Here is a 27,441-nt window from a genome sequence, read left to right on the forward strand (position 1 = left end):
GTTTACATTAAAGTGGTTATTTACCTAATTGGTTGGTTAGGTGTTTAACTCCAGCACATTATTGGAAAAGCTGTAGCACGGGTAACTTGATTTCATACCGATATTTCACAAAACCCTAAGAGACTCAGGTAATTCGAGATCATATTCATTAAAATTGGAGGCCCCCATCGAAACACTACCAACTGAGAACGTGCCGGGCGCGCAGGAAATGCGGCCGCCACAAAGCATTAAAAAAAAAGGCCCGGCACTGCAGCGTGTGGCCGAAAAAAGCGCCAAGTTGCTTGAAATATGCGAATGGACCGCTTATTCTTTGCGCCTATTGTTCATGGCTTATCGGTGTGCTTCGCACTGTGCCGTAGATAACCATAATTTACTCCCTTGCTTCATGGAACGTATGGTTGAGACTAGGAGGCAGCCAAAGTGGCGCTTCTTTTCGCAGGCAAGCGAACAGTGCATCGCATTTATATAGACATTAATTAGGAAGAAACAGACAAGCACTGTGTGGCAAAAGCAAAAGTGGTTCACTTGTGTACTTCAGGCGATTTGTCATTTTTCCTGACGAGATCCTGCTGCGACGCGTCTGTTTTGAAAGATAGTCACGGGAATTTCCGGTCTGATGTAACACGACGACCTCATTTCCTGGCCTTCCGGTGCGCTCAGTTTCGCTTAGTTCGGGGCCTTCAGTTTTGATGATTATTATTACAGATTACAAGTTCTCAAATTTTTGAAAAAGGGGTATGAGAGAAGTTTCGTCATCCTGCAAATTTGTAAATTGAGCAACTGGCCTCAAGTTATTAGCTGAGAAATCAAGTAACAAGTTTCTTGAATTAGTCTTTTTGACACCACCGCAGGGGCCGCAAAGTATTTCCTCTTCGACACAGAGTTTCAGTTCGTGGATACGGCAGGTGCCTGACTGTTACAGGATTTCTGTAAAAAACATATTTTCAACGCACACACACACACACACACACACGCACGCACGCACGCACACTCACACACGCACACACACACACACACACACACACACACACACACACACACGCGCGCGCGCTCTGATCAAGGGGTGTCAAACACGCGGCCCGCAAACCTTTCTCTTGCGGCGTGCGTCCCGGCCCGTACATGAACGTCCTCATCCCACATTTTTAATTTTTTGAATAAGCAGGTTCAAGGGTCTGCCTAGTTTAGGCACTGTTTTTGCGAGGAGCCTTACGTGTTCATCATGTATTGAAGCTTAACATTGATACGAAAATTGTATTTCAGAATTGTAGCTTTTGCGATTGGTACCAAAATATTGTTCGAATACTGAACGAGAAATTTTCCTTCTAGGCCCATATATTATATAGGTCAGGAAACGGTAGCGTTTCCTCACACTTTGAACAAACTATGCATCGCTTTTGTCTTCTTTCCTCTCTAGGCTCACGTGGTTCATGGTTGCGGACCCTTGAGTGCGCGAGTTTGAAACCCCTGGTGTATACGAAGAAACACGTACTAAGCCTACTTCTTTTTAGTTTTCGTTTTTTTTAAGGCTTGGCTGACGTTAGATAGGCTAACCTGTATAAGGGAAAGCTAAGCAAGTAGTTAAAGCCGCGAATGGCTTTCAAATGCCTGCAGTTATCTTCGTCTTGTTGTGAGCGGTTCCCGACTTTATTGAAATTGCAGTCAACGTGTTGACTGGTGAATACAAGTTGGAGGCATGTAACGAGCAGTCACTCTGGGCAAGAGAGAAAGGGACACTGTCATGACAGACATGTAGTGCTTTGTGACGGAACTCTGTCACCGCGCCCCCTTTGCGGGGAAAGGGGCGCGCGTACCGGACAAGAGTTTGCGTCATCAGTGAGCAGAGACAGACAAGCGATTGGGCTCTATGACCTTCGATGGCATTTATTTGCCTAGGCTTCCGCTGATACGGCTCTATGTGTGCCGACACCAGGGTCGAAAGAAAACCAGCGAGTCAGCGAGGAAGGAGTCCCTCCCGATCCGTCGTGGTTGCACAGCGCGCGTGTAATAATGGGGACGAGAACAAGGCACCAGTGGAGAGCAATGTCGAATGGTGGTTGTGGATTTGGTGACTGAACGAAAGAGAGAACAAAACAGTGGGAGTTTGGGCAAATGTGCGTCCCGGGCACGCGCTAGGGTGCGGGCGGTTTGCACAGCTCCTGGTATAGCTCGCACTGGAGGAAGCGCAGGTAGGCGTCTCTCTCCAGCAAGCCCTGGACTCGGCGTTGGGCCAGATCTAGGCAAGTCCGGTCGGGCCTCTTCGTCAGGCTCGCCGTCACCTCGGCTCGCGTTAGGGCGTCGAGGTTTACCTGCGCAGAAGAGGGAACGCAAACGACGTGAGGGGCCGGGCATCACGCACACCCGCTGTGGGTATCTCGAAAAAAGAGGCATACGCGCTTTGACGTACCGCAAGGCAGATAGCGCCAGTGTACTTTAAATTTCTTCATATAAGTGTAATGCAACATTCAATAGTAATTACGACTCGTGATAGTCAATTAAAAAAGGTGTGACAAGTATTCACAAGAACGAGTGAAGAAACAAGAATCAGAGAAGAACTGTTCGATGGTTGTCATTGAACAGACCTTCCCTCATGCGAAAGTGAGATTGCAACAAAGTGCCACTATACTTTATGGAGTCTACTTGACTGGCGAGAAAGAAGTTACATGTCCAGGCGCCTGTTTGAGGGCTAACTGACCGCACCACTAAAAAGTATGTCGCTTTGTACAAATTTAGTCAAAACTGAACTGGCACACTTCTTTATTGATGATCAATTTTCTAAGTGTGTGTGTACTATGACGTGATTGCAATTGTAAGTGCTCACCTCTTTAGGTGAGTGTGGTGCGATGAACTCGTCAAAGATTCTCTGTGCTTTGACGGAAAGCTTGTTGGGTCGACAGGTCTTCAGCTCTTCACAGGCCAGCCAGAACTCAATGTTCTCCTCACTGTACTCCCGTGCCAGGAACACGTGGAACAGGGCTAGGCCATCTGGGAGGATGCAAGACAGTGCGTGCTCAGAACACATCTTCCGCGTAAAGCTCAATAAGACTCTGCAGTGAATATCGGCGACAGCTAAATATGTGGCTAAATCAAGGATTGTCCAGTAGCCCCTTTGAGTGTCAAATTCTCCTTGGGTTTGATTCAGGAACCGTAACCGCAACAATCGCTCACGTTTAGACGTTGGCACAATCTTAGAGTGGCACGTTACTACTTTTACGTGACAAGACAGCACAACACGTGGCTTCAGGGTAGATAACAAAAGTCTGCCATTTACGAGAGTCGAAACGAAAATTGCTCCATCAGGCATATACCAAACGTTTGAAACTATTGCTTTGAAGCCAGAACTCTGAAGCATTGAACTAAGTAGAAAGAAAGTAACGTTTGCTGGCCTATCTTTCTCACCGCAAGCGAAAAACTATGCAGGCAAAACAGAAAACAAAACTAAGTGTACGTGCGGTGTTAAAGCCGTAACTTACATTTTGAAGCAGTAAGGTGTCTGAATGATCTGGCCCACTCTTTCGCTTCTTCTGGGGTTGGTCGCACAGATGGTGCCGGACGCCTTCGCAGAAGGTTTGAAGGAAGGAGCTCAATTCTGGAAAGAAAAAAAAAACAATATCACACGGCATTCAGTGAGTGCCTGCAAAGCACATCATTCTTTCGCATTTCAGTGCGTTATTTACTTAGTGTTTCCATGCACGGCGGCACCCGTTTACAAAACAACAGCGATAGTGAAGCATGGAGTCTGTAGGTTGAGGATTCCTACTTGCCTCTTAGCTTCACTAGTCACCAGGTCAGTCATACAAATTAGTTAAATGAGCAATACGGCTCATTGCTACGACTGTGCATAGCAACGGCGTTGGTTGCAAACAGCTTAAACCCCTGTTTCAACATTATCCACAGCTTGCGGCTAGCGAAAACAGTATGACCTGCCGTCGCTGTTCTTGACTATGCATGCTGTATATTGCACTGACGATTCACACTGCAGAGCACCCCACCAATGTAGAAATACTTACAGGCAGTTTTTTTGAAGCTTCTCCTGCTGGGGTTCACTGGATATGCAGCCGGAGGACATCTTTTTGGAACTCTGCAAAAAGGCAAACAAAAAAGAGTGAAAGCATAGGTTAAATAAGATCCAGAAACCACGAGAAGTCAATTCAATCTCCGATATCATTCTTACTAGACTTACACTTCCAGTGCTCTGTACTTGCACTTTCGCAAAAGTTCCTAGCAGCTTGATCGTCGAGCGGAGTTAGCACTGAGCGCCTCCGGCTCGATCGAGACCCAACTGTGGGCTCGCATAACATTCTGCGTATCGTGCTACCACCGCCAAGAAGAGATGACACAACCAAAAGCAATCGGTAATGATTTCTCAACATTCGGCAAAACGGCAAGTAGGCAGATCACTATGGCCACTTGTTTCTCCGCTTATCAACTCTGTCGTCGCCCAAGCGCACTCTCTCCCGCAACGCCCCAACACGCTATTCTTAACGAGAGGTTGGCGCCATGTTGAATACACACGACACGCGTCGTGCCCCCTACTGAGCGCTTGAGCAACCACATGTTCGAAACATTCACGCCGATCAGCGTCGGCGGTAGGAAGTAGCTCTTGCGCGAGAAGACATCCTCTCCACTCTTTCCTCAGTGAAGCTCCGCCTGGTTGCGAAAGCGCGGAAACTTTCACTCGCTTCCGGAAGACGAGATCGAACGGAAACTGCTTGTCGAGACTGGGAAACCCCCAGCAGGACGTCTCATTGCCAAGACATGGTTGCAATAGCACTACTCGACCGGATGCTAAATAGTATCGAAATTCGGAGCTTCGGTGGTATCACTCTCATTGTCCACGTTTCAGCATGTTAACACTGTATCGTCGTTTCCGCGTGCTGATCACTAACGCGACAAAGTTGGAAAGAAAAAAGACAAGTTGGGTTCGACGTTCCGACATTTTTCATGAGGGATGCGATGTAACCAACGGCAGGGCGCGTTGCATAGTGTCTCTTATCAGGGCGAAGCAAAATCATGACGACCAAAGTAACCAGTGCTGCGAAAATTTCTCATTGTAAAAATTAAAGACTCTGGCTAGTTGAAGTTTTAAGCTCGCGTAAGAGAACAATTTACAAGGTGCAGGTTGGTCCTTTTATGATGGCTCTTCCGAAAAGGCCGTCTCTTCCGTTTTTTTTAATTTGCAGGTGCAGGTACCTTATCAGGCAAATATCCTTTTTCTTATTCAGATTGTTTTCTATCGTCGTTTTTTTCCTTCATCAGTGCCACAGATTAAACATTAGTCGAAGCAGCTACCGTTTGCAACACACGCTATTAGTTGCTGATATTGCACACAGGGGAAGTGCAACCGCGTTCATCGCATGAGAAAGTGCGGGCGCGATCTGTCGCTGAACTTACTGCCTTAATTCTTAGTAAGGGTAGCCCCCACCGTGTCTACTAAACGAAGCACGCCGCTGAAACAGACCTTCAAATATAACACAAACGTGCAGCTTAGCAAATCAATCGCCTTACTAACAAACGCAACGCACACCCTCCTAGGTAGAATAAAACTACTAGGTCTCATGTTTTGGAGCTTGCAGTCTCTCTCCGCACCCCAGTTCGGGGCCCCTATAATACGCAAGGCCATTGCTGATCTAGCGCTGGCGAAACGAAAACTAAACAAAGCGTCGCAAGGGCATTGTTCGAGCCAGGATTCTGAGCTCGGTTCCTCAGAGGAATCAAGACCCCTCAAATGCCCCAGAAAAAGAAACGACGAGGGTATAAAGATACGTCAGTGTAGTGCAAATAGCGAACTCTTGCGTGTTATCACAGTAAATATTCCGCAGTAGCGGGCATGCTCGGCATAGCATTGAATATACATGCAAATACGCTCGAGCCTGCATAAGCGCGAGTTAGAGTGCGGTTGCAAGGAAGACGTTTTCGATAAACGAACGGCTGATTTTCCAGATTTTATGCGACACCCACGATTTAATCCCCATATCAATGTCATAAGCGAGGGAACCGCGCTGAAACCGAAACGTCCCAATAAAAAAGCGACCAATCTAGCGTGTGCAACTGCTTCAAGTGGAGTGCTTGGAGCAGCTGCATCACAACAAAGCGTCTGTATCCTGGTGTGTCACCAAGACAACCTGGGACAAGTTGCACGAATACGGACGTCCTCGCGAAGGAGTGCCGGAGCACGCCGTCCCCGCGGGCCAACTGAAAACATAGCGCGCCGCATGGAGCGAGCCGGTTCGCCGACGGCTCACCTGTCGCTGGTTAGGCACTGCTGAGTCCGAAGTTACCTCAGGCATGTCTCGCATCAGCTGAGTGCTCTGAGCCCGAGGACTTGGCCCTTTAAAGGGCCCCATATGCGTCACCGATCGATAATCTCTGGTCTGCGTGACGTCAGAGCCGTTCGGCCAACCAGGAAGCGGCCAGCGGGCGGCGCGAGCCTTCCCCCAAAACTCTCTCCATAGTAGTGAAAAGTAGCTCAGTAAGGATAGGAAAAAGGCTGGACGCGTCTTCCGTAATAAAGCACGCTCATAGGAGCAGATCTTGGGGGCGGGATCAAGAATGGAATGCAAACGCGATCAGAAGAATTCACTTCGATTCGCTCCTGCAACATTAGCAGAGAAGAAAGAGTCATCTGCGCCACGCCGGGGTTGGAATTTCCGACTTCCTGTCTTGCTGCTTCTTGTAACTGTATCGTGGGGTTAAAAACGATACCGAGTCGAAGTTCCTTTCCTTTCCTTTAGGGCCATGCGCACTATGTGCACTAGCAGCTCCGCAAGAAGGAGCCGACCAGTATATGCACCATGAGGGAGGGTGCTGAAATTAATTTCTAATCTTTCCAATATGTTAACTTTTACCGCAAGATAACTTTATGATGTGTCAGTTATGAACAATATGCCGTCCACCGTGACCAGCGTAGAAAGAGCAATACTCTACCGAAAATTCCCGACCACTAGGTTTATGCACCTCCGTCACATTTTCAATGCTCACTTCGGTTTGTAGTTTGCCTTTTTTATTTCTGATCGACGTCGTGGTGGAGTATACTGCACGTCCAGCGGTACGCTTTCAAGTGAAGCTCGTGTCACAGCTATCGATTGATATTCGGTGTTCATTTTCGACAATATGACCAATAAAGCGTTAGCCGTAAAGACAACAACCTGTTGCCGTCCGTCGTGACGTGCGATGTCCGTCTTAGCCGCATTGCAGACGACGTTGGCGCTGCTAGTGTGCGCAAGGGCCACGAGGTGGCGCTGAAGTGAATATTCGTGAGACTGGCGCGCGGGTTTGTGAGAGGTGTAGTTTCTCCACTAGGCGTGCACTAGGCCTGACGGTACGCGCTTCCCCCTTTTCGCTCCGGGGAGCCCGTTTTCCCGCCGTGACCCCGGGCCGCATCGTGTGTGGACGGCCTCAATGAACGCGAGCTGTGGAAGCGAAGGGAGGCGAGGGAATGGTGTGGATGAGGAAGGCCGGAGGAAGGGCTGCACCTCCTCTCCCCCGTGTTCTCCATCTCTTACGCCATCTCTGTGGGTACGTGAGCTTTGGAGCACTCCACTCTTTGTAGTTTTGCAGCCGCCCTCCGGTAGTGCTGCCCCCTCGAAAAAATGAGGTCATGAGTGCGCGCGCGCCAGCGATCGCGATTAGCCGTGTAGAATGCCTGCTCCGCATCGCGTGTGATGGTCTTCTCTGCTTGTCGGTGCAGGGCTTATTTCCGCGGAAGCATCCGTTCGGCAAGGGCGTCGCAAAAGCGCTAGGAATTTCTTATTAGACGTCACCGGGACGCGACGCCCGGTCGTTAAACTGACACCGACCGATGCCCTCTCAACCCCAACTCCCTTTTCCTCCTCTAATGCTGCAAGATGTGGCGTAACTTTCGCCCGCTTTAAAGCGTCCGCCGATCAGCCGCACGCGCTGAGAAGTTCGCTCTTCTTCCGGGAAAGGGTCCGTTTCGGCATGCCGAAATGAAACACTGCTGTGCGCTAAAATGTAAAGAACGGGGCGACCGAGCGTTCACTGGACTTTAGCCATCTTGCCGGCTATGTGCGCGTGCACCCTTTCATTTTGCGCGAAGGGGTGGTCACCCGATTGAGAAATGTTTTCCTTTTATTTGGGCCTTAGCGGTGCCCATTTCGCAGTGATGAAAGCCTCTAGCTTCTATAACGACAGTGGAATGCTTGCTCACCCATTTGAGTGAATCAGAAAGAGCTTCTACTTGTTTTTTTTTCTCGCATCTAGATTTGAGCTCCGGCTTCTTTTCAGCATTTTAATCTCCACTCCCCTGATTGGAGCACTTAATTAATTCTATTCTGATACGTGAGTTGTTTCGTCAAATTTCTTTATGCATCATAGAAATACTGGATTTCCAATCATTGCAACGAGCCTCATTTCTTCTGCGTAATTTGGTGAATCAGCTATTCCAGGAAGGGCGATATTTATTATAGGCTTTAAGCGAAATTGTCTCCATCTAGATATGTGGCGTTTAACGTCCCAAAACTACCACATGATTATGAGAGACGCTGTAGTAGAGGGCTCCGGAAATTTCGACCACCTGGGGTTCTTTAACGTGCACCCAAATCTGAGCACACGGGCCTACAACATTTCCGCCTCCATCGGAAATTCAGCCGCTGCAGCCGGGATTCGATCGCGTGACCTGCGGGTCAGCAGCCGAGTAACTTAGCCACTAGACCAACGCGGCGGGTCAGTAGGCCTTTCGATTATGATTGACCTGCACGTTTGCCTGTGTTTCACTTTCGTCATTAGACACTTCAGAGTAGCTTTAGCCGCTAGTACATAATAAAGATGTGTATCAATGCATTGTACACTCGCATACAAGAGAACTTCTGTGGATGAGCGAAATACTTTGCACGTAAGCGCGTGTGTGCACGCGCATGTGGGTGTGCGTTAAGATGTTAGCAAAAAGCGCGAAGTTCCATAAAAATATTATTCTCTGACTTGAGTGTATCTTAGCGCGCGTACAGAAAGTTACACTGTAATATGCTTGAACGTGGCCTACCTGACATTGGAACATTGTCTCGCTTTTACCATTAAACCTCAATCTCTGCCTAGTGAAAATTATCATAGTGATCAACTCCGGCGAGATCTGTTCCGGAGGGTACACATATGAGCTCCAGTGCTTCATTTATCCAGTCGCCGAGTCAACTTGCAACGCTCGTGGCCTAGATTCCTACACATCTTACAGAGTGTCAAAGCCTTGACAAACGCCGCGACATGTTTTTCTGTGTTCAGACATTATTCACTGTGAAAGCGCCCAAGGGTGATACTGTGAGAGTAGCACTGCTTAGTGTCTAAATCATGTCAGGGCGAAGCGACGAAAAAAAAAGTGGGTAAGTGGAGGGGGGTAACGGGAAGGTGGTTTAAACCTCCCCCCCCCCCCCCTTGGCTACGCCACTGCTGCACGCTGAAGAAACACAGTTTTTGCAACGTTTTCACTGGCAGCTGTTTAACAAGTGAAGGTGGCACGTACGTTTCACGCAGATGTATGTAAGGCTGAGGCACAACGGGAAAGAGAATTGATTGAGGCGTACCACATTTGAAAACTTGGTTCGGAAAAATGTATAAGCTCCCTTTCTGTGTTTTTGACTCCGAAAAAGTGTGATTTTCTTGAATAATGGTGACTTGCATCGATAAGATTGGTGCAGTGATCTAGTAAGGTGCTTTCGCGCATGCCCTTTCATTACTTAGGAGGAGGCGTTTTACTTTTTGTAGAAATAAACGTCTGCTGTAGCAACTTATGTATCGCTGTCTCTGCTTCTGCCTCTCAGATTTCCCGTTCTAGAAGTTTTAATGAATTTCTTCGAGGTTAACTATCCACCAACTTGACCATCAAGCAACACTATTTAAGTCTATCGTGTTGAAACCAACCCGCTAAGTTTAATTACCTGGCATACCGCTGTAATCCCCCAACCCTTTGTTCTTCTTTATCCCTGTTTACGAAAAAGCTTTTTTAAAAACCATGTGTGTGAAACATCTAAGAAATCTTAGGCAATTCTTAGATATCAGACGCCGCAACACAATATCTCATCATGATTCCTGCTTCCTGATTGACTTGATCGTCATGCATTATGCTGGTCCAATAAAGCACTCCTACATGTATATGCTTTCGCGCGTGCGCGCGCGCGCACGCACGCACGCACGCACGCACACACTCACAACTTTCGTGTTATGTAAAAAAAAAAGTTGTGGCTGCAATTCCAACCAACGGCAAGTTGTGGCACTTTCGTTTCCTTTTATTCTTATACTTACAATACTAAAATTAGAAATTACGAATTACTTTTGCTGTGCCTGTGACTGAAATTTATGTTGACTACAAGTAGCTGTACCTAAAAAAAGTGGCCCGATCTCTCAATTCACGTTATATCTTGGTCGTACACATGCGCGCACACACATATGTGCATATGCGTACGTACATGACGAACGCAGAGGCATACAACACACAGTATGTAAAAGAGCTCAACCAGAAAGAAAACAGCAGAAGCCAGCGAGATATATGGCCAAACATGAATTATTCTTGCAATCATGCCCGATATGGTTTATTATTAATAATTATTGGGATTTAGCGGCTCAAAACTACCACATGACGGTGAGACAAGCCATAGTAGAGGGCTCCGGAAGAGGAGGGCCTAAAGCAGTTTTACTTCTGTCAAAAATGCAGCCGCCACGGCCAGGGTTCAATCCCACGACATACGGGTCTGCAGCCGAGTGCCCTAGACACTAGAGCACCATGGTGGGCGAGAAATAATTCTAATGCAAGCTTGCAGGTTAACGAACTGTCGATGGGAGCAACTTGTTTTTGTGTGTGTTGCCGGCGGGACTTATTTAATTTCTTTCCTGGCGAAACATTGGATTTGCGTTAGGTGACGAGCCGCGAAGTTGTTCAACCTGCCTTCTTACGCGCAGTTAAAATTCAAAAACAAGAATACAGAACAAAAACATACCGCTTTTACAGGGCCTGTGCAAAACAGCACACAGCGAAACAAAAATACGGATACGTAAGTTTTGCGTAACACGGCACTCCAAACTCAGCTTGGATTGAAAAGAGCTTTCATTTGACGCGTACGTAATGCATGTGTTGTAAACAGTATAAAGCGATGGAAAGCTATACGCTGGTGGGTTGCACAAGCGTCGTGGGTGCGCCTTTATGAGACTGTTTACGATACGTGTCATTGGATATGCCTGCGTGCAGTGCGCGACTGTGCATATGTGATGAGCCGCATAACGTCATCGCCAGTGGACGCACGTCATTTTCCAGGAGAGCACGCAGGCTTGAAAATACACTTGAACAATGGTGGAATAGCACTGGCTTTGCGCGATGTTTCAGGTGAGACGTATTTACCTATAGGTTGACCTATGAAGCGAGAAAGAGCAGAATTCACGCATTGAAAGGAACGCTAATTGAAAATGTTTTCCAAAAATTGTTTCGATTTTGGTTAAAAGAAGCGCAACTTCACATTCATTCTCTCCTTAACGTTAATGATGTCTTATACCACGTGTAATGATTTAACCACCCAATCCAGCATTTATGTTACAACGGTGCGAAAATCTCGTTGTCAAGTTGCCTTACTTTGTGGAGGTATGTTCGCTAAAGGCTTACGCTACGAAGCGACTGGAAAGGAACGCGGCGATCTCCATTGTTGTCGCGCACAAAGACGCTACGGCCGGGTTCATCGAATCTCCAGCAGGGCGCGGAGATGGCAATCGAAGCAGGTGACGCTCGGTCGTCAACAAACACGCGTTTATTTACCCAGGATACAGCACGGTGCGACAATCAACGGCCTGCGAGCCGGTAGGGAACTCCGCAAGGCGAACGGAGTGTACGCTTGCCGGCAGGTGCTATCCACACGAAGCGTGCGCACAAGAGAGGCTGCCTGTAGAGCAGCGTCCCTCTCGTGCAGGCCTGCTTGCATCTGCACGGCAGCGGCATGCGCCAGGCGAACGCAAGCTACCGGGGAAGGGGCTGTCACGGGCGGCCAAAGAGGATGGCTGGAGCACCGTTACGTGTGCGTGAGGTTAGGGCATTGTCCGGACATGTTCGGACATAAGTCTACGCGCGGGAAAACCAACGCGCAGTCTGCGTCAGACAAAATAGACGTCAGACTCTGCCCAGGCGTCGCCGCGAATAACGCCGCCACCAGCGCTCTCATCGCCACACTGGCCGTAACTGGGTAGTGCGAAGAGAGCCGTCTGCAAGCGAATCTGCATAGGCCCTCCCCTTTCGTGGGTGTTGAGTTGCGGTTTCCTGAAAATGAAGGACCTGGCAAGGCAATAGTATAGAAGTGTCAACTAAGGTCCTCCTGCCTGAGCGTGAACGGCGAAGGGTTCGTTTGTCAACAGAAGCAACCTCTGAAGCGGTCAGCTATACTGCCGCACGTCACACACGTTGCCGACCGGCTGGCCTGTGAACGCAAACCGCTGGACAAGGTAGGGAATGACGAGTTGACATCGCACATACGACGAGCGTCAGGCTTCATAGCTGTCAGCGAATCCGCGTAGGAGGTTGAACTTACGATGAAATTTTGTTCACTCGTGCTCACTGACGCCCGTCTGACATTGTTAACAATGTTTGCGTGATCAGCACTTGCTGGAATTTAGATAAAAAAGTGTAGCGCAGGTGATTTCTTTTTTTTTTACAGCTGTTAATAGCTTACAACAAGCGCCCATTTCGGTGACTTGTGCGCCACCGTCGCTATGATTTATGGCCATCGCGCAAAATTGCAGAAGTCGAGCCCAAGCATTCTGCGTCATAGTCAAGTACTATGCTTCTTCAGAGATCAACCAGTGCTTGAAACTCATCCAGAAATAGCAGCTATACAGGTGTCATGTTGGACGAGGAATCATGCTAATGGTTGTAATATTGCACAGCGGAAGAGTAGAATCGCACACTAAATAATCAAATTGGCGGGTGACAAAAGGCTAAGTCATTATTCATCATCATCATCAGCAGCAGCATTAGCATCATTTACAACATAAACAAAGCATGCAGCTATGTAGCGGAGCGTATTTGTTTACAGACGCGTTTTGGGTACTTTGTCATTTTGAGGAGCAGTAAGTTAAGGCGAAGTGAGTACTTCGCAACTAGGCACTCAAGAGAGTATACAAAGGTCTGTATGAAAGCCGCCTATTTCGCTTACGCTGTGATGGAGCTGCTTGCTTTGCACAGGACTGGCACCTTTTTGTTGGTATGAAGCATTAAGATGAATGGGTGCCCGCATAAGTAACTCAAGTAAGTAAATAAATAATAAATGAATAAATACGAGTGTTCATTTTAGTGCGTTGCATCACCTGCGAAACATATTGTGTACCGTGCAGTCGTGTGCTAAGGGAGTCTGAGGGTTCAGTACCGCTATAGTGTTTTTATTAGAAAGGATCACCTTATTTTGAGACGGTTCGCCAATTGTAGCTACCACTGAATATTCTCTGGGGGAGCTAGTGGGAATATCAGCCTGTCCTCTACCAAGCAATGTTTAGGGACTAAGTGCGTCTCAGGATAACCCTTTGCTCCTTCAAGTGTTCACCAGTCAGGGCCTGTATTTTGTAAATTTTTGTATGCGAACTGATCTATAGGCTAGATGAGGACAAGCGCAGGGTTTTTGACAGTTAACAGGGTTTATTATGATGTACTGTGTATGTTCAGCGTTTGTCTGAGCACAACTTCCACTAAGCTAGTAGGAGAAACGAAACTATCTCTGTGTGTGCGCGTGTGAGTATTGTGTGCATTTGTGCGTGTGTGTGCTTCATGCTATTTAGGAAATGATGGTGCCGCCAATTTTATCCTTTTTTCGTATACTTTGAATGCTATATCTATAGCAAGCTATGTATTGGAGATTGCTTTATCAGGTGTTTTCTGTATTCAATTAAATAAAAACACGTGTAATGTAGAGACAGTGTTCCTTATTCGAGGAATCCTCACAACTGAACATCATTCGCGAAATAACGTATTATTATGATATATTCAATTATTAATGCACCCTTAATTACCCCTCAAAATAGATTGATTGCAATAACATATATAACATGCTAAGCGAGTGACAACGAAAGTCCGTCCTCATTTACCTTTCCCACCATTTGCTAACAATACTCTGTTTCACAACTTTGGTTTAGCACTACGAAAGCTACGGGGTGTAAGAAAGCCACACGCTTGCGCAGTGAAACATAGTTCCATATTTAAGTGCCTTGAATATGGCAGGCTTGTCTGAAAGTGGCGTTTGTTTGGGGTGTGTTGTGCCAAATTATTAAACAATATGTTTTTCTTCATTGCATTTATTTGCTACGCATTTATTATTTGTCTCGGTTACCAGCAGCAACTATGGTTACAAATAAACATGGTAGCCTTCTTGCAGAAGCAACCACCCCCTTCGATTCGAACTTGTTCCTGCTAAACGTCCACAGCGCCGACAGCAACAAGTAAATCGTGAAATCAGCCATTGATTTGTTTCATCCTGCTCTGAGGATGAAGCATCAGGTACGTTTGGGCATTATTAGGGAGATATGCTGCTTGTGTAACCGTATCTGATAAGCCTAACGTGCCGAGACCAGTGCTTGAGCTGCGTCGCCTGACCAAGGACGCTGCACCTCCAAATATCGCACATACAACATCACACAGCGTTCCGCGCACGTCGGATGCTCCTTCGGTGGATGGATGGATGGATGGATGGATGGATGGATGGATGGATGGATGGATGGATGGATGGATGGATGAAAAACTTCTATTGGGGTCCTGACGGATTCCACCACCATTTTATAGGGGTAGGATCGTGAGCCGCTCCCACGTAGGGACGGTAGGCCGAGCGTCACCGCCACATTGTGGGGCTTCTGGACAGCCTTCGGGGAAACAAAAAAAAAGATACAAAGGCAGCATTGCAGCGAGAGACGGGAGAAAGTGCTTCGACAGACAAGCAGTCATACCAGAGCTACGAACAGCACAAAGTGAATTTATTCGTCCTTACGAGCGTCTACCGATATTCAGTAGAGCTCAGATTTGGGTGCACGTTAAAGAACCCCAGGTGGTCGAAATTTCCGGAGCCCTCCACTACGGCGTCTCTCATAATCATATAATGGTTTTGGGACATTAAACCGCACATATCAATCAATCAGTAGAGCCACAAATCATACTGCTCAGACGCCAAACTTCCTGAAGTAGAAGTGTAATAGCTTGTTTGACAGTTTTACTTATTTATTAATGTTAATAAACCACTCATGTTACATGCAATGAGCGTGCAAGGACAATTAGGCGAGCAGATGCCGTGAAGACGGTGAGCAGACGACACGGCGCGGATGAACACATGTGGAGGGGCTAAACATCTTTCCGATTGGCTGGGGCACCCTGTACAGTGCCTGCACAGTGCTGAAGAGAACTTTTGAAACAGAGTATAGAAAGGAGGAGTAGGCGGATGAATTGTTACTATATTGCACGCGTACGTTCATGCATACATACATACATACATACATACATACGTACATACATACATACATACATACATACATACATACATACATACATACACACATACATACGTACAGACATACACACATACATACATGCACACATACACACATGCCCACATACATACATACATGCATGCACGCATACATACATACATATATACATACATAAATACATACATACATACATGCACAAATACATACATACACACATACATACATACATACATACATACATACACACATACAGACCTACATACATACATACACACATGCCCACATACATACATGAATACACATATACATACACACATGCATACATATATACATACACACATACATACATACATACATGCGCACATACATACATACATGCATACATACATACATACATGCATGCATACATACATACATACATACATACACACACACATGCCCACATACATACATGCATACATATATACATACACACATGCATACATATATACATACACACATACATACATACATACATGCGCACATACATACATACACATATACATACATACATACGTACATACATACATACATGCACACACACATACATACACACATACATACGTACATACATGCACACATACATACATACATACACATACACATACATACATACATACATACATACATACATACATACATACATACATACATACATACATACATACATACATACATACACACATACATACACACATGCACACATACATACATGCATGCATACATACATACACACATACATGCATACATACATACATGCACATTTACATACATACATGCACACACATACATACATGCCCACATACATACACACATACATACATATATACATACAAGCACACACACATACAAAGATACATACATACACACATACGTACATACATGCACACATACATACATACACATACACATACATACATACATACATACACACATACATACACACATGCACACATACATACACACATGCACACATACATACATGCATGCATACATACATACACACATACATGCATACATACATACATGCACACATACATACATACATGCACACACATACATACATGCCCACATACATACACACATACATACATATATACATACAAGCACACACACATACAAAGATACATACATACACACATACGTACATACATGCACACATACATACATACACATACACATACATACATACATACATACACACATACATACACACATGCACACATACATACATGCATGCATACATACATACACACATACATGCATACATACATACATGCACACATACATACATACATGCAGATACACATACATACATACGCACATATATACATACATGCACACATACATACATACATACATACATACATACATACCTACATACATACATACATGCATACATACATACACATACATACATACATACATACATACATGCACATATACATACATACACACATACATGCATACATACATACATGCACACATACATACATACATGCACACACATACACACATGCCCACATACATACACACATACATACATATATACATACAAGCACACACACATACGAAGATACATACATACACACATACGTACATACATGCACACATACATACATACACATACACATACATACATACACACATACATACACACATGCACACATACATACACACATGCATACATACATACACACATACATGCATACATACATACATGCACACATACATACAAACATGCACATACACATACATACATACATGCCCACATACATACATACATACATACATACATGCACACCTACATACATACATACATACATGCATACATACATACACATACATACATACATACATGCACATATACATACATACACACTCATGCATACATGCATACATACATACATACATACTTACATACATACATACACACATGCATGCAAGCACAGAGACATACATGCACACATACATACACACATAGATACATACATACATACATACATACATACATACATACATACATACATACATACATACATACATACATGCATACATACATACATACATACATACATACATACATACATACATGCATGCACACATACATACATGCATACATACGTACATACCTAACGCGTATATATCCAACGTCTAGACAATGTAACGAAAAGAGCGCACGTGTTGTGCGCCTGTCCCCGAAATGTGAAGGCTGAGAGAACTTTAAGTGGGTCGAACAGAGGCGGCCCAACATGTGCCCCCCCAGTGTTTGTGACCTCCGGTGGAGGCACAAAAGCTTCAAGATCCACTATATGCGGAGTGTATTACGTAGACGGCGGTGAGATGTATTGCTGACCCGTCGCCTAGATGCGGCGATTTTGCCGTTATACGAGCACGGCGCTGCGGGAATTCTTGCGCCCCGAATAAAGCGCTTCTCGGATGGAGGGTGTATGCACGATCGCCTGCGAGCATTCATCACCCCTTCTATTTTTCCCAGGGAACACACAGGAGCCGCAAGTGGAGCGTCCCGACACGAGCAATTGGGTCAACCTTCTGACGTAAGAGGCCTGGGTGCGGAGGCGCAACTTAACCGCCACCACCACCGCCGCCCTCAACGACGACGACGACACGCCGGCTGACCAGTCGCCAGGAATGCGCATGCTCGGCGGCTGCCGCCGCGCACGCTCGCGCCTTTCGAAAACGATATTTGGCCAAGGGAGATGCCGTTCAGTATAGACCACTGTGTACCTTCGTAAGGCGGTTGTGACATGGGCCGACTTCTTTCGCTAATTATTTGGGTCGAGCTTGAGAATTGGCTGACAGTTTCTTTTTTGTGAACTCCTCTGATGTGAGAGCTATTTTCTTTTTGTGTTCATTCGGTTTCTGTATTCCACGTTCCGACCTTCATTCAGCGTTCCACAGAGGACTTCTTTTATTCACAGCCACGTTTGTTTCAATTCTCAATGTGAGCGCAGTTAAGAGAAGATTCACATGGAGGGGGAGGCTCTGTGGCTGCTACTCTTTTAGACTTACGTTTAAACAAAGGACATCAAATTTAGGTCAACTTGTTCAAACCGACTAATGATTCAGATATGAAAAGGAAATACAAGACCATTTGCATTAACCCGGGCGGGCCAGGGAAAGCGCAAACTCTTCTTTTTATTTTCAAACACTTGCACACTTAGCAAAAGAATTATTGACAGGTCGTGCAGATAAAGTTACAGCGCTGTCACACGCAGCATTCGTCTAGTAGGCGCAGCCTATTATGATATATAGAATGACCACTAATATTAAGGTCGTTCCCCATAAAATAGCTCAGGGCTGTTACTATGAATGTATGAATTGTTTGTTCGTTTCATGCATTTGACACTGTTGCATTCGTCTCGCGGTACATTACTTCTATGGCAGAAATTTGCATCGAGAGCAGGGTTATATAGCAGCAGCAGCGTGTTCGGGCCACGTGCTCTCAAATGACTTTTAAATCTGGCGCGCCTGCCCGTCTAGAACGCTGGCTATGGCCCCACCGCGGTGGTTTAGTGGCTGAGGTACTCGGCTGCTGACCCGCAGGTGGCGGGATCAAATCCCGGCTTCGGCGGCTGCATTTTCGATGGAGGCAAAAATTTTGTATGCCCGTGTGTTCATATTTGGGTGCACGTTAAAAGAACCCCAGGTGGTCGAAATTTCTGGAGCCCTCCACTATGGCGTCTCCCATAATCATATGATAGTGTTGGCACGTTAAAGCCCACATATCAATCAAGCTCAGGTGATGGCTACAATATTTAAAGTTTGTTTTTGCAAGAGTTGTACCTGTTCTATATAACGTGCAGGCTCACTAATATTATCATTTATTTATTTGCAGTTTAAGTCTTCATCGAAGGCTAAGCAAGAGTGGTAAGAATGTGCTCTTTATAGAATATGTTTGACTAAATGAAATTAATTCTTACACTTTCAATAGAGAAACGCTATTCGTAAATAGTATCACGTGCTATTTTGTCACTGCAAAATGAGCGCGATCACTAAACTGCTGAGCTCCCTAAGGTACACGTATTTTAGGTTGTGGCTGCCCTTCAAATATGTCCAATGTCAACTTTGATAACGAACCCGAGTACTATAGCACTGCTGCTTGCATTTTTATGCCCAAATATTTAGAGCGTATACACTGGTGCTTTCTTTTAACCCTTACAGCCTCCACCCCACCCACACACCAGTCGTACTCTTGTCTACAACTAGATAAATAGGGGTGGGAGTGATAATGAGTTCACTATTGGCACACTGCGCTTCTAACTCTGCGTAGTCGGGAACGCCTCCAGCGCTGCGCGAGCGTCCGTGTGGTGATGTTTTCGAACGCTGCGGCCGGCGGCAGTGTTCGCGCCGGCTCCTTCATGATTTTGCGCAGTTTTGCTATACGTTTCTTCTTTGACGGTCGTTCCATGACTCAGCGTGGCAGCAATGAGGTTCGTTGAGTTGTACAATATCAACAGCGATTCCCTTGAAAGCCCCGCCATGGTGGTCTAGTGGCTAAGGTATTCAGCTGCTGACCCGCAGGTCATGGGATTGATTCCTGGCTGCGGCGGCTGTATTTTCGAAGGAGGCGGAAATGTTGTAGGCCCATGTGCTCAGATTTGGGGGTACGTTAAAGAACCCTAGGTGGTCAAAATTTCCGGAGCCCTCCACTACGGCGTCTTTCATAATCATATGAGGGTTTTGGGACGTTAAACCCACATATAAATAAATAAATAAAAAATAAATCCACCCATTCCCTTGAAACAATGTTTTACTGTTTCCGGAATGCTCACTGTGAGGAGAGACTTCAACGTTGGATACTGCTTGTTCGCTGTCTATTGTGAATAAAGTAGTTTCACTCCCTCACTTACGCCCAATGAATTTCGCGCAGAGATTCTTCATTTTTCGTCATTTCTAACGCAGCCTTGATGGAACAGACTGGGAGCCTTCAGCAAGTAGTACAACTTGCAGAAGGCATTTCATGGGCAGTGCTAAGGCCAGAGACCAGGAGCATTTAGCCTACCACCCACCTAATTTCCATCACTTTACAAGAAGGCTTGGACAGCTCGCTCATGTGCATGCTACCAAAGGTGCGATAACGCTTATACGTAATTTACGCGTTCGGTAGGAGTGACAGTGAGAACTATCCATTGATTCTAGACATATTCCGTTCAATGTTTATATCTTTAGGGCTCTGTCTTTCGCTTGTCATGCTCGTATGCTATTTTTGTCAGCTTTCAATAACGAAAAACCATCGTGGTTAAATTACTTTTTCAATTCTCAATGGTATTTTTTGTTTTGGGGGGGTCGTAATACACTGTCTTTTGAAGCGCACATGACGTTTTCAAAAATTGTTTTTGTTTCGGTTTTGAATCGTTGCTTGCACTTGCCTTCGAGCTGTGCCTGCTCTGGAGCCGTAGGTCGCGTCAGTGAGGCATCTGCAGCGAGAGCGCTTATGAACTAATAAAAAAGAGAAATAAATAAACGACACCATTGAATAAAAATGCTTGATCACTGTCCACTTCATGGGTTTGACGGAGCGTTGATGCACGTTTGGGACACACACCAACTTGTCACCAGACTCAACACGCTTCTGCCCGCAGATACATGTTCTTCAATACTATGCACATCACCTGCCTTGTATGAAAGCATGCCTAAACGAACCTGTAGCTGCAGACGTACGCACGCAGACGACACCGCACTGACACAAACAGCGGCGCGTGTGGTCTGGGAGGGAACGCTATCACCCCAGCGACGTGAAAACAGCTGCGCTTGCGCTGAACACCGCCGCGTTCGTGGCGCCACCTGTTCAAGCACATGCCCATACGTTCTGTTCAATTACGATCACTTACTGTCCAAGGCTTGCATGTATATATTCATAATGTTGGCTCTGGAAGCTATTATAGTTCAGGTTGTTCTCCTTTTTTTTTGTTCTTGGTAATAGGAACGTAAACAGCACCAATATACAATTCCAGGAATTCCCGCGCACCAACTATGGCGGCCGCAAAGTGTTATGGGAAGCCGGAGCACTCTCGGAGTTTTGTCTGGTCGTGCAAGCGTTGGCTGGCCTCGTATTTCAGCGTGCTGGCGTACGAGCGCGTCGTTGAAGGAATATCACACGTCATAACCGTGCTTCACTCTGTACTCACAGAAGAGGCATAGCCCAGAGCAACACGGAGCCAGCAAACAGTAATTACTCCTGACTTATTAAGGACCCGGAAAAGTGCTCACATACCCACGAAAACGCCCCATGAATGGGAAACTTTATACGGCTTTTCTGGAGAGACACTTGCACTCTGTTTTTCGTAATTTCGAGTAGCGTAAGCTTTCCTTGTTTGTTTTATTGTCAGCATGACTCTGCTGCTTCGTTGTTACTACATTGTGCTGGACACAATAACTCGTAATATTCTTCCGTGCGATAGGCAGGACCATGGCACATCGCGCATGATAATCAATGTCGAAATCACACCATTAATAAATAAGTTTGAGACGAAATACGCTTTGTAGGTCGGAATAATAATTGCCTCAATCAAATTCTCTTTGTTAGAAGCTTTACACTTGGGAAGCCCAGAGTTGTAAAAACAAACTACGAACACGTCCGTAGTTCTAACATCAAGTGACTGCTGTAGGGTGCGCAGATCGCATAGTCACGGCGCTGTATCGCAATACATGAAACGAATATACTTTTGCGGATTTGACTTCCCAGTATTCTTTGAAAAGAGCGTAAAACATGCTGTATTCTTGATGTTCCTGCTTTGTCGACTGTGAGCTTGAACAATAATATGTAGGGTCTTACGTCTCAAAACCACCGTATGAGTATTAGAGACGCCCCATAGTGTAGGGCTCCGAAAATTTAGACCACCATGGGGTTCTTTAACGTGCACGCAAATCTCAGCACACCGGCCTACAGCACACGGGCCTCCTCGTATGAATATGCACTCGTCACAGGCGGGATTTGATCCCGTGACCTGCGAATCAGCAGCCGAGTACCTCAGTTCCTAAAGCACAGTGGCGGGGCGACTGTGCGTTAGAAATAAACTGAATATTTTTTTATTTCATGGCACAAAAGGTCGGAACTCCCAGGTTAACAATGGGAAAAAATATATGACAGAGTGAGAGCGGGCACAATTTACACAATATTACATTTTACTGTTACAGTTCCGTTGCTGTCTTGTTTCATTGCAGTTTATGATTATACTAATTTAGTAATATGTCGTTTGAATGCAGATGCCTATTCAAGCTGCCGAGAACATAGACCTGTTCCGGTCACCTTTGCCAAAATGACCATGGACAGAACAATTCAAGGATTTGCCACTGGCGCATTCAGAAGGGAAAATTCTGCAGGATGAGCATTTTCATGGTGCTAATAAACGCTAAGTATCTTGATATAGAATGTTCAAGTAAAAAAAGTTCATGAAGTACTGCTCTGCAAGGCTATTAGTGGTGAGTCTACGGTTTTAGGAGCAATAATGAAAGCCTCTCTCTGTATTGGGAAGGTATACACGGTGACATCAGTGTTTTCATCAGCCGGAAGTGTGAATAAAGTTGGCTGTTAGTGTCGCTTTTGCATTGATAATAATTAAACTACAACTAGTCCTATTTGCCTTGACACAGAGCACCAGCAAATGAGATAAGCGAGCCATAACAATTGATTGATTGATATGTGGGGTTTAATGTCCCCAAACCAACATATGGTTATGAGAGACGTCGTAGTAGAGGGCTCAAAAAAGTGCAATAAAAAACTCCTACGATTTCTTACGCATTCGTCCAAGACGACTTCAAGGTGACAGCCGTCTACGTTTTTTTTTTTTGTTCAGTCAATATATTGGTTTCTCCCGGTCCCCACAGAAAGTTTTCTGCACCTACCGTGGTATTGCACTGGTTCAATGACCGGAGACATTCCAAAGTTTCAGCCGCTCACTTGATTTTGCTTGGTCTCCACGATTGGTCGGCCAATCACGAAGAGAGCGCAAATCGATGATGTGTACTGACGTTATGGTGATTTCACAAATTCTGTTGATCTGTTATTTGAAGACGACGTCATATGACGACGCCGTCACGCGATAATTTTTTCACCACTCTTTTCGACGCCACCGCCGTGGGATGCCGAAGCCACCAATAGTCAATTTTTGTGTTTTTACGCAAAAACCTTAGATGCCTAATCAAGCAGGAAATTTGACAATTAGCATCTCGCATCGGTGGCGTCGAGCAAACCTAAAATTAATCCAATGATGACACCACACATGACTTCATACATCTGAAAAAAATTGTGAAATCATTCAAAGGTCACGTGACTTCACATAGTCATTGCATTACATCCTAACTTTGTCAAATGTGGTCTGATCACAGAAGCCATGCAAAATCAGTTTCGCACTGCCTCCGATTTTGGAAGCGGTGTTTTCAATAGAAGCAGGAAGATTTTGAAGGGTGATGTGAGTAGTGGCGGGCATGGGCGTCAGCAGGGACGTACGAAAGGGCCAGTTGGCCCCTTCAAGCCCCACCACTACGTGCCCCCACCAAAGCTACACCACTGCTCCCGCCCTCCCCCACCTGCGATTAAAGATGGGTTTTGCACCTATAGCTAAACTATGCTGACACTTGTGGTGGAATAATACATCGACCAAGAAGAAAAGAGATTATGGCCTATGCCTTCGAATTGTCGGAGATGAATGGAAAGGGGACCCTGCCAATTTCAATTGAAGTATCTAAGACTTTCGAATTAATAAATTCGCCTAGGTAATTACACGTTATATTCTAGAGTTAAATCACAGCCTCGCATTTACGATGAGCGAGGGCTCAATTATCTTAACAAGGGTTAAACTTAGCTGCAGCATCATAAAAACTGAAGTGCTGAAGTAGCACCGAGCTATGAACGAAACGTTCGGTGTCTTTCGTGTGTTATCGCACCCAAGAACAGGGCAAGTTTGTCCACTGCTTTCCTTCTTTTTCTGGCATGTTCAGTGATCATTACAGTTATATGGGACGAACAAGACGGTCTAGTTTGCGTTCACGAAAGTCGGAACGCTCAGAAGTGGCCGTTTCTTCACAACAGCAGCACCTTACAACAGCCAAAACTATACACGGCGCGCGATGAAAGCAGGCGAAGGCGGGAAAGCATCGTCTGCTCTGCTCGCCCGGCGCTCCGCTTTCCCATAGTTCCCTAGTACCGTTACACCAGGAAAAGTTGCGGGGCTGCGATTTCTGGAAAAGGTCCATAATAGTAGTACTTTCATTGGGTATCAACCAATGAAAATTCTCATCACGCGGAAGCCATCGAGAACGCACAGTACGCACTTGGCTCGAGTCAGTTCCCATTACGTTGCAACACTATATATATTCCGCAAGGCTGCAGCCATTATTTCGTAATGTGACCTCTAACTACAAACCACCACAAGTCTCTACAAGACTTTACATAGGAAACTGAACCGGGTAACCATGTGTGACGTCTTCGATGCTGTAAGGCAAGCACGCAAAAAAACAAGCCTTCCAACAGCCTTTCTTCCACAAAATTACGCCTTTACTTCTTCCTTGGAGTTTGTTTCTGCCTGGGTACCACCAGGCAGAAACAAACGAGAGCTCACACTCACCCTGTTACCTTTTGGAAAATGCATCATATGTTATCTCGTTCAAATAAGCAGCTGCTCCTGGTAGCTTTGCACCAAGGGTGTGTCGAGACTGTGTACACCTATACTGATGGCTCAGAAACTCTCAAGAGTACGCCCGATTTCTTCGCTCGGCCAAGTGGAGCAAGAGCTGTCGGTTTCTTGAGACGTACACCATAGGATGACAAGCTCGGTGGCTGAATCAGCAGTCTCGGGCATAATGCAGGTGGTCTTTCCATGCAATCTTCAAAACTACCGCTAGTTAGCGATTAGAAAGCCACACAGCACCCCTTGCTAAAAGACAAGTAGCATAGACCACGCGAACAGCTGCTGTTTAATGCGAGATAACGTACACGTACTTTCCAATTTAAAGCGTATCGGACTGCATTTCAGGGGCTTACACCAAGGGCTCCGGGTTTTTGGAGCTTGTTTTCCTCGAACTGCGGACGTTGTTTTCCGGAGTCAATTTTTGGAGGAAATCTGTCGTTTGTTGGAGTTTATTTCTCGTAAACTGGTGGTTGTCTGTAAACTGGAATTCGGCATTTAATTTTTCATTAGAGGTTGAAGCAATATGCACTAGTTACTTGTACTTCCTACGAATATGCTTTGCATTGCTGCTGATAATCTTACTTCTCCATCCTTTCATCTCTTCTCACTTCTTGTTCGTTTACCTTGTTAATAGAGCTGTTGATTTGCCCTGCTGCACACTCTCCAAAGTCTACTTTTATGGGTTGTGGCGGGGGAGGAGGGGGTTGGCAGGAGCTAGTTTAGTCGATCCTCAGTTTTCTCTCCCTGCGCCTCTCATCTTTTTAACAAAAAATAAAGGATTCATTATTTTTAATCAATCTCAGTACTCCGAAGTCTTGGGAGAAATGATATCTGAACACGAAAACATTCGAACACATTAAGTGTCTTTTAGATGTGTGGAAGGTTTCAACGCACAAATACGCCTATCTCCGTCAAACGAAACTCGAACAGGGGCAAGTCTTCGTGATGGGATACTGTGTGATGCCCACTTATTACCACGGGCAGGCACGCATATAAGCGCAGAGCTGTCGAACAGGATGCGCGCGCCTGTCAATCGTGATAATGGCATGGTGCATTGCACATTCGCAAAAGCTTGACGCTTTTCGGGTTTCATTGGATGCTGATAGCACATATACACATGCGCCGATCCTTGAATACAAAACATTTACGTTTATTTTTATTACAACCTTAAAGCACTTGGTCGTAGACACAAGCATAGATTACAGTGGTGACTGCTTATGGAGGTGCACTCTTTTACATTGATGAATCTGCTCTTTCAACAGCAAAAATATAATTATAAATTGATGTTTATTGAATAAATATGAATTGTCGGAAATTTTAGCCATGAGTGTTTATTAGATTTTCATTCTGATATGTATATTTTTTCCGATATATATACATTTTCGAAATTAAATTTCAATTTTAACTCGGAGACCTGCTTTGAACTCATCATGTCGTCGGAGGTAACAAGCTTGTTTTGGCATCGCTGCTCTTTCAGCTAGGTTTTCAAGAAAGAGAGCCGGTACAGGTATCGACACGAGATCACAATTGCACGAGGCCTTCAGAAAAAAAAATAGAGTGTAAGGTTGGTCTATGGGGCCTGACGTTTCAAACCAGCGCAGCCAGTGCGAGACGCCGTTTTGAAGGCTCCAGATTATTTTGACCCACTGGTGTTTTTCAACGGGCACTTATACAGCGCAGCACACGGGCCTCAAACATTCGTCCACCTCTGTCTAAATACGACCGCCATAGCCGGGATCAAATCCATGACTTTCGGGTCGGCAGTCGAGCACCGGTACGGCTCCGCCACCGTGGCGGCTGGCAATAAATTACGTGGGTGAGGTAGAACTCACCAACATTAAATCGCGCAATAACTGCAACAGGGGCACATGATCCATTTTTGTTACTTCGACGCATAATAAAACCAAGACTGCATGAAAATGACGTTCGTGCTTTGCATTCCTCGGAGCCACATGCATAGTTTAGTCTTTGCATCTATAAAAGAAACATACGGGCGTGGTGAATTCTGAACGCCTGAGAGCAAAACAGCCCCGCCGCGGTGGTCTAGTGACTAAGGTAGTCGCCTGCTGACCCGCAGGTCGCGGGTTCAAATTCCGGCTGCGGCGGCTGCATTTCCGATGGAGGCGGAAATGTTGTAGGCCCGTGTGCTCAGATTTGGGTGCACGTTAAAGAGCCCCAGGTGGTCAAAATCTCCGGAGCCCTCCACTACGACGTCTCTCATGATCATATGGTGGTTTTGGGACGTTAAACCCCACAAATCAATCAATCAATGAGAGCAAAACAGGCCCGTGGCCGCCGAAAGTATCGT

At 45.6% G+C, this 27,441-nt stretch overlaps 1 protein-coding gene across 1 annotated transcript; it reads right to left on the reverse strand.

The window, feature by feature from the left end:
• Positions 1-1,855: 1,855 nt before the first annotated feature.
• Positions 1,856-6,344, reverse strand: LOC119161009 (regulator of G-protein signaling 8). Its single transcript, XM_037413317.2, has 5 exons — positions 6,243-6,344; positions 4,008-4,078; positions 3,471-3,586; positions 2,819-2,982; positions 1,856-2,306 (listed from the first exon to the last, which is right to left on the reverse strand). Exons 1-5 carry the CDS (start codon positions 6,342-6,344, stop codon positions 2,130-2,132), a joined length of 630 nt encoding a protein of 209 aa, XP_037269214.2. The 3' UTR covers positions 1,856-2,129.
• Positions 6,345-27,441: the final 21,097 nt, after the last annotated feature.

Source organism: Rhipicephalus microplus, chromosome X (assembly GCF_043290135.1).
Source record: "Rhipicephalus microplus isolate Deutch F79 chromosome X, USDA_Rmic, whole genome shotgun sequence".
Classification (NCBI taxonomy): domain Eukaryota; kingdom Metazoa; phylum Arthropoda; class Arachnida; order Ixodida; family Ixodidae; genus Rhipicephalus; species Rhipicephalus microplus.

Excerpts from the sequence above, each read along its gene's own strand:
- LOC119161009 (XM_037413317.2), bottom strand. The coding sequence starts at position 6,344 with ATGGGGCCCTTTAAAGGGCCAAGTCCTCGGGCTCAGAGCACTCAGCTG. Across the intron at positions 3,587-4,007 it reads AAGCTTCAAAAAAACTGCCT|AATTGAGCTCCTTCCTTCAA; the intron begins GTAAGTATTTCT and ends TTTTCTTTCCAG. Across the intron at positions 2,983-3,470 it reads ACACCTTACTGCTTCAAAAT|ATGGCCTAGCCCTGTTCCAC; the intron begins GTAAGTTACGGC and ends GCATCCTCCCAG.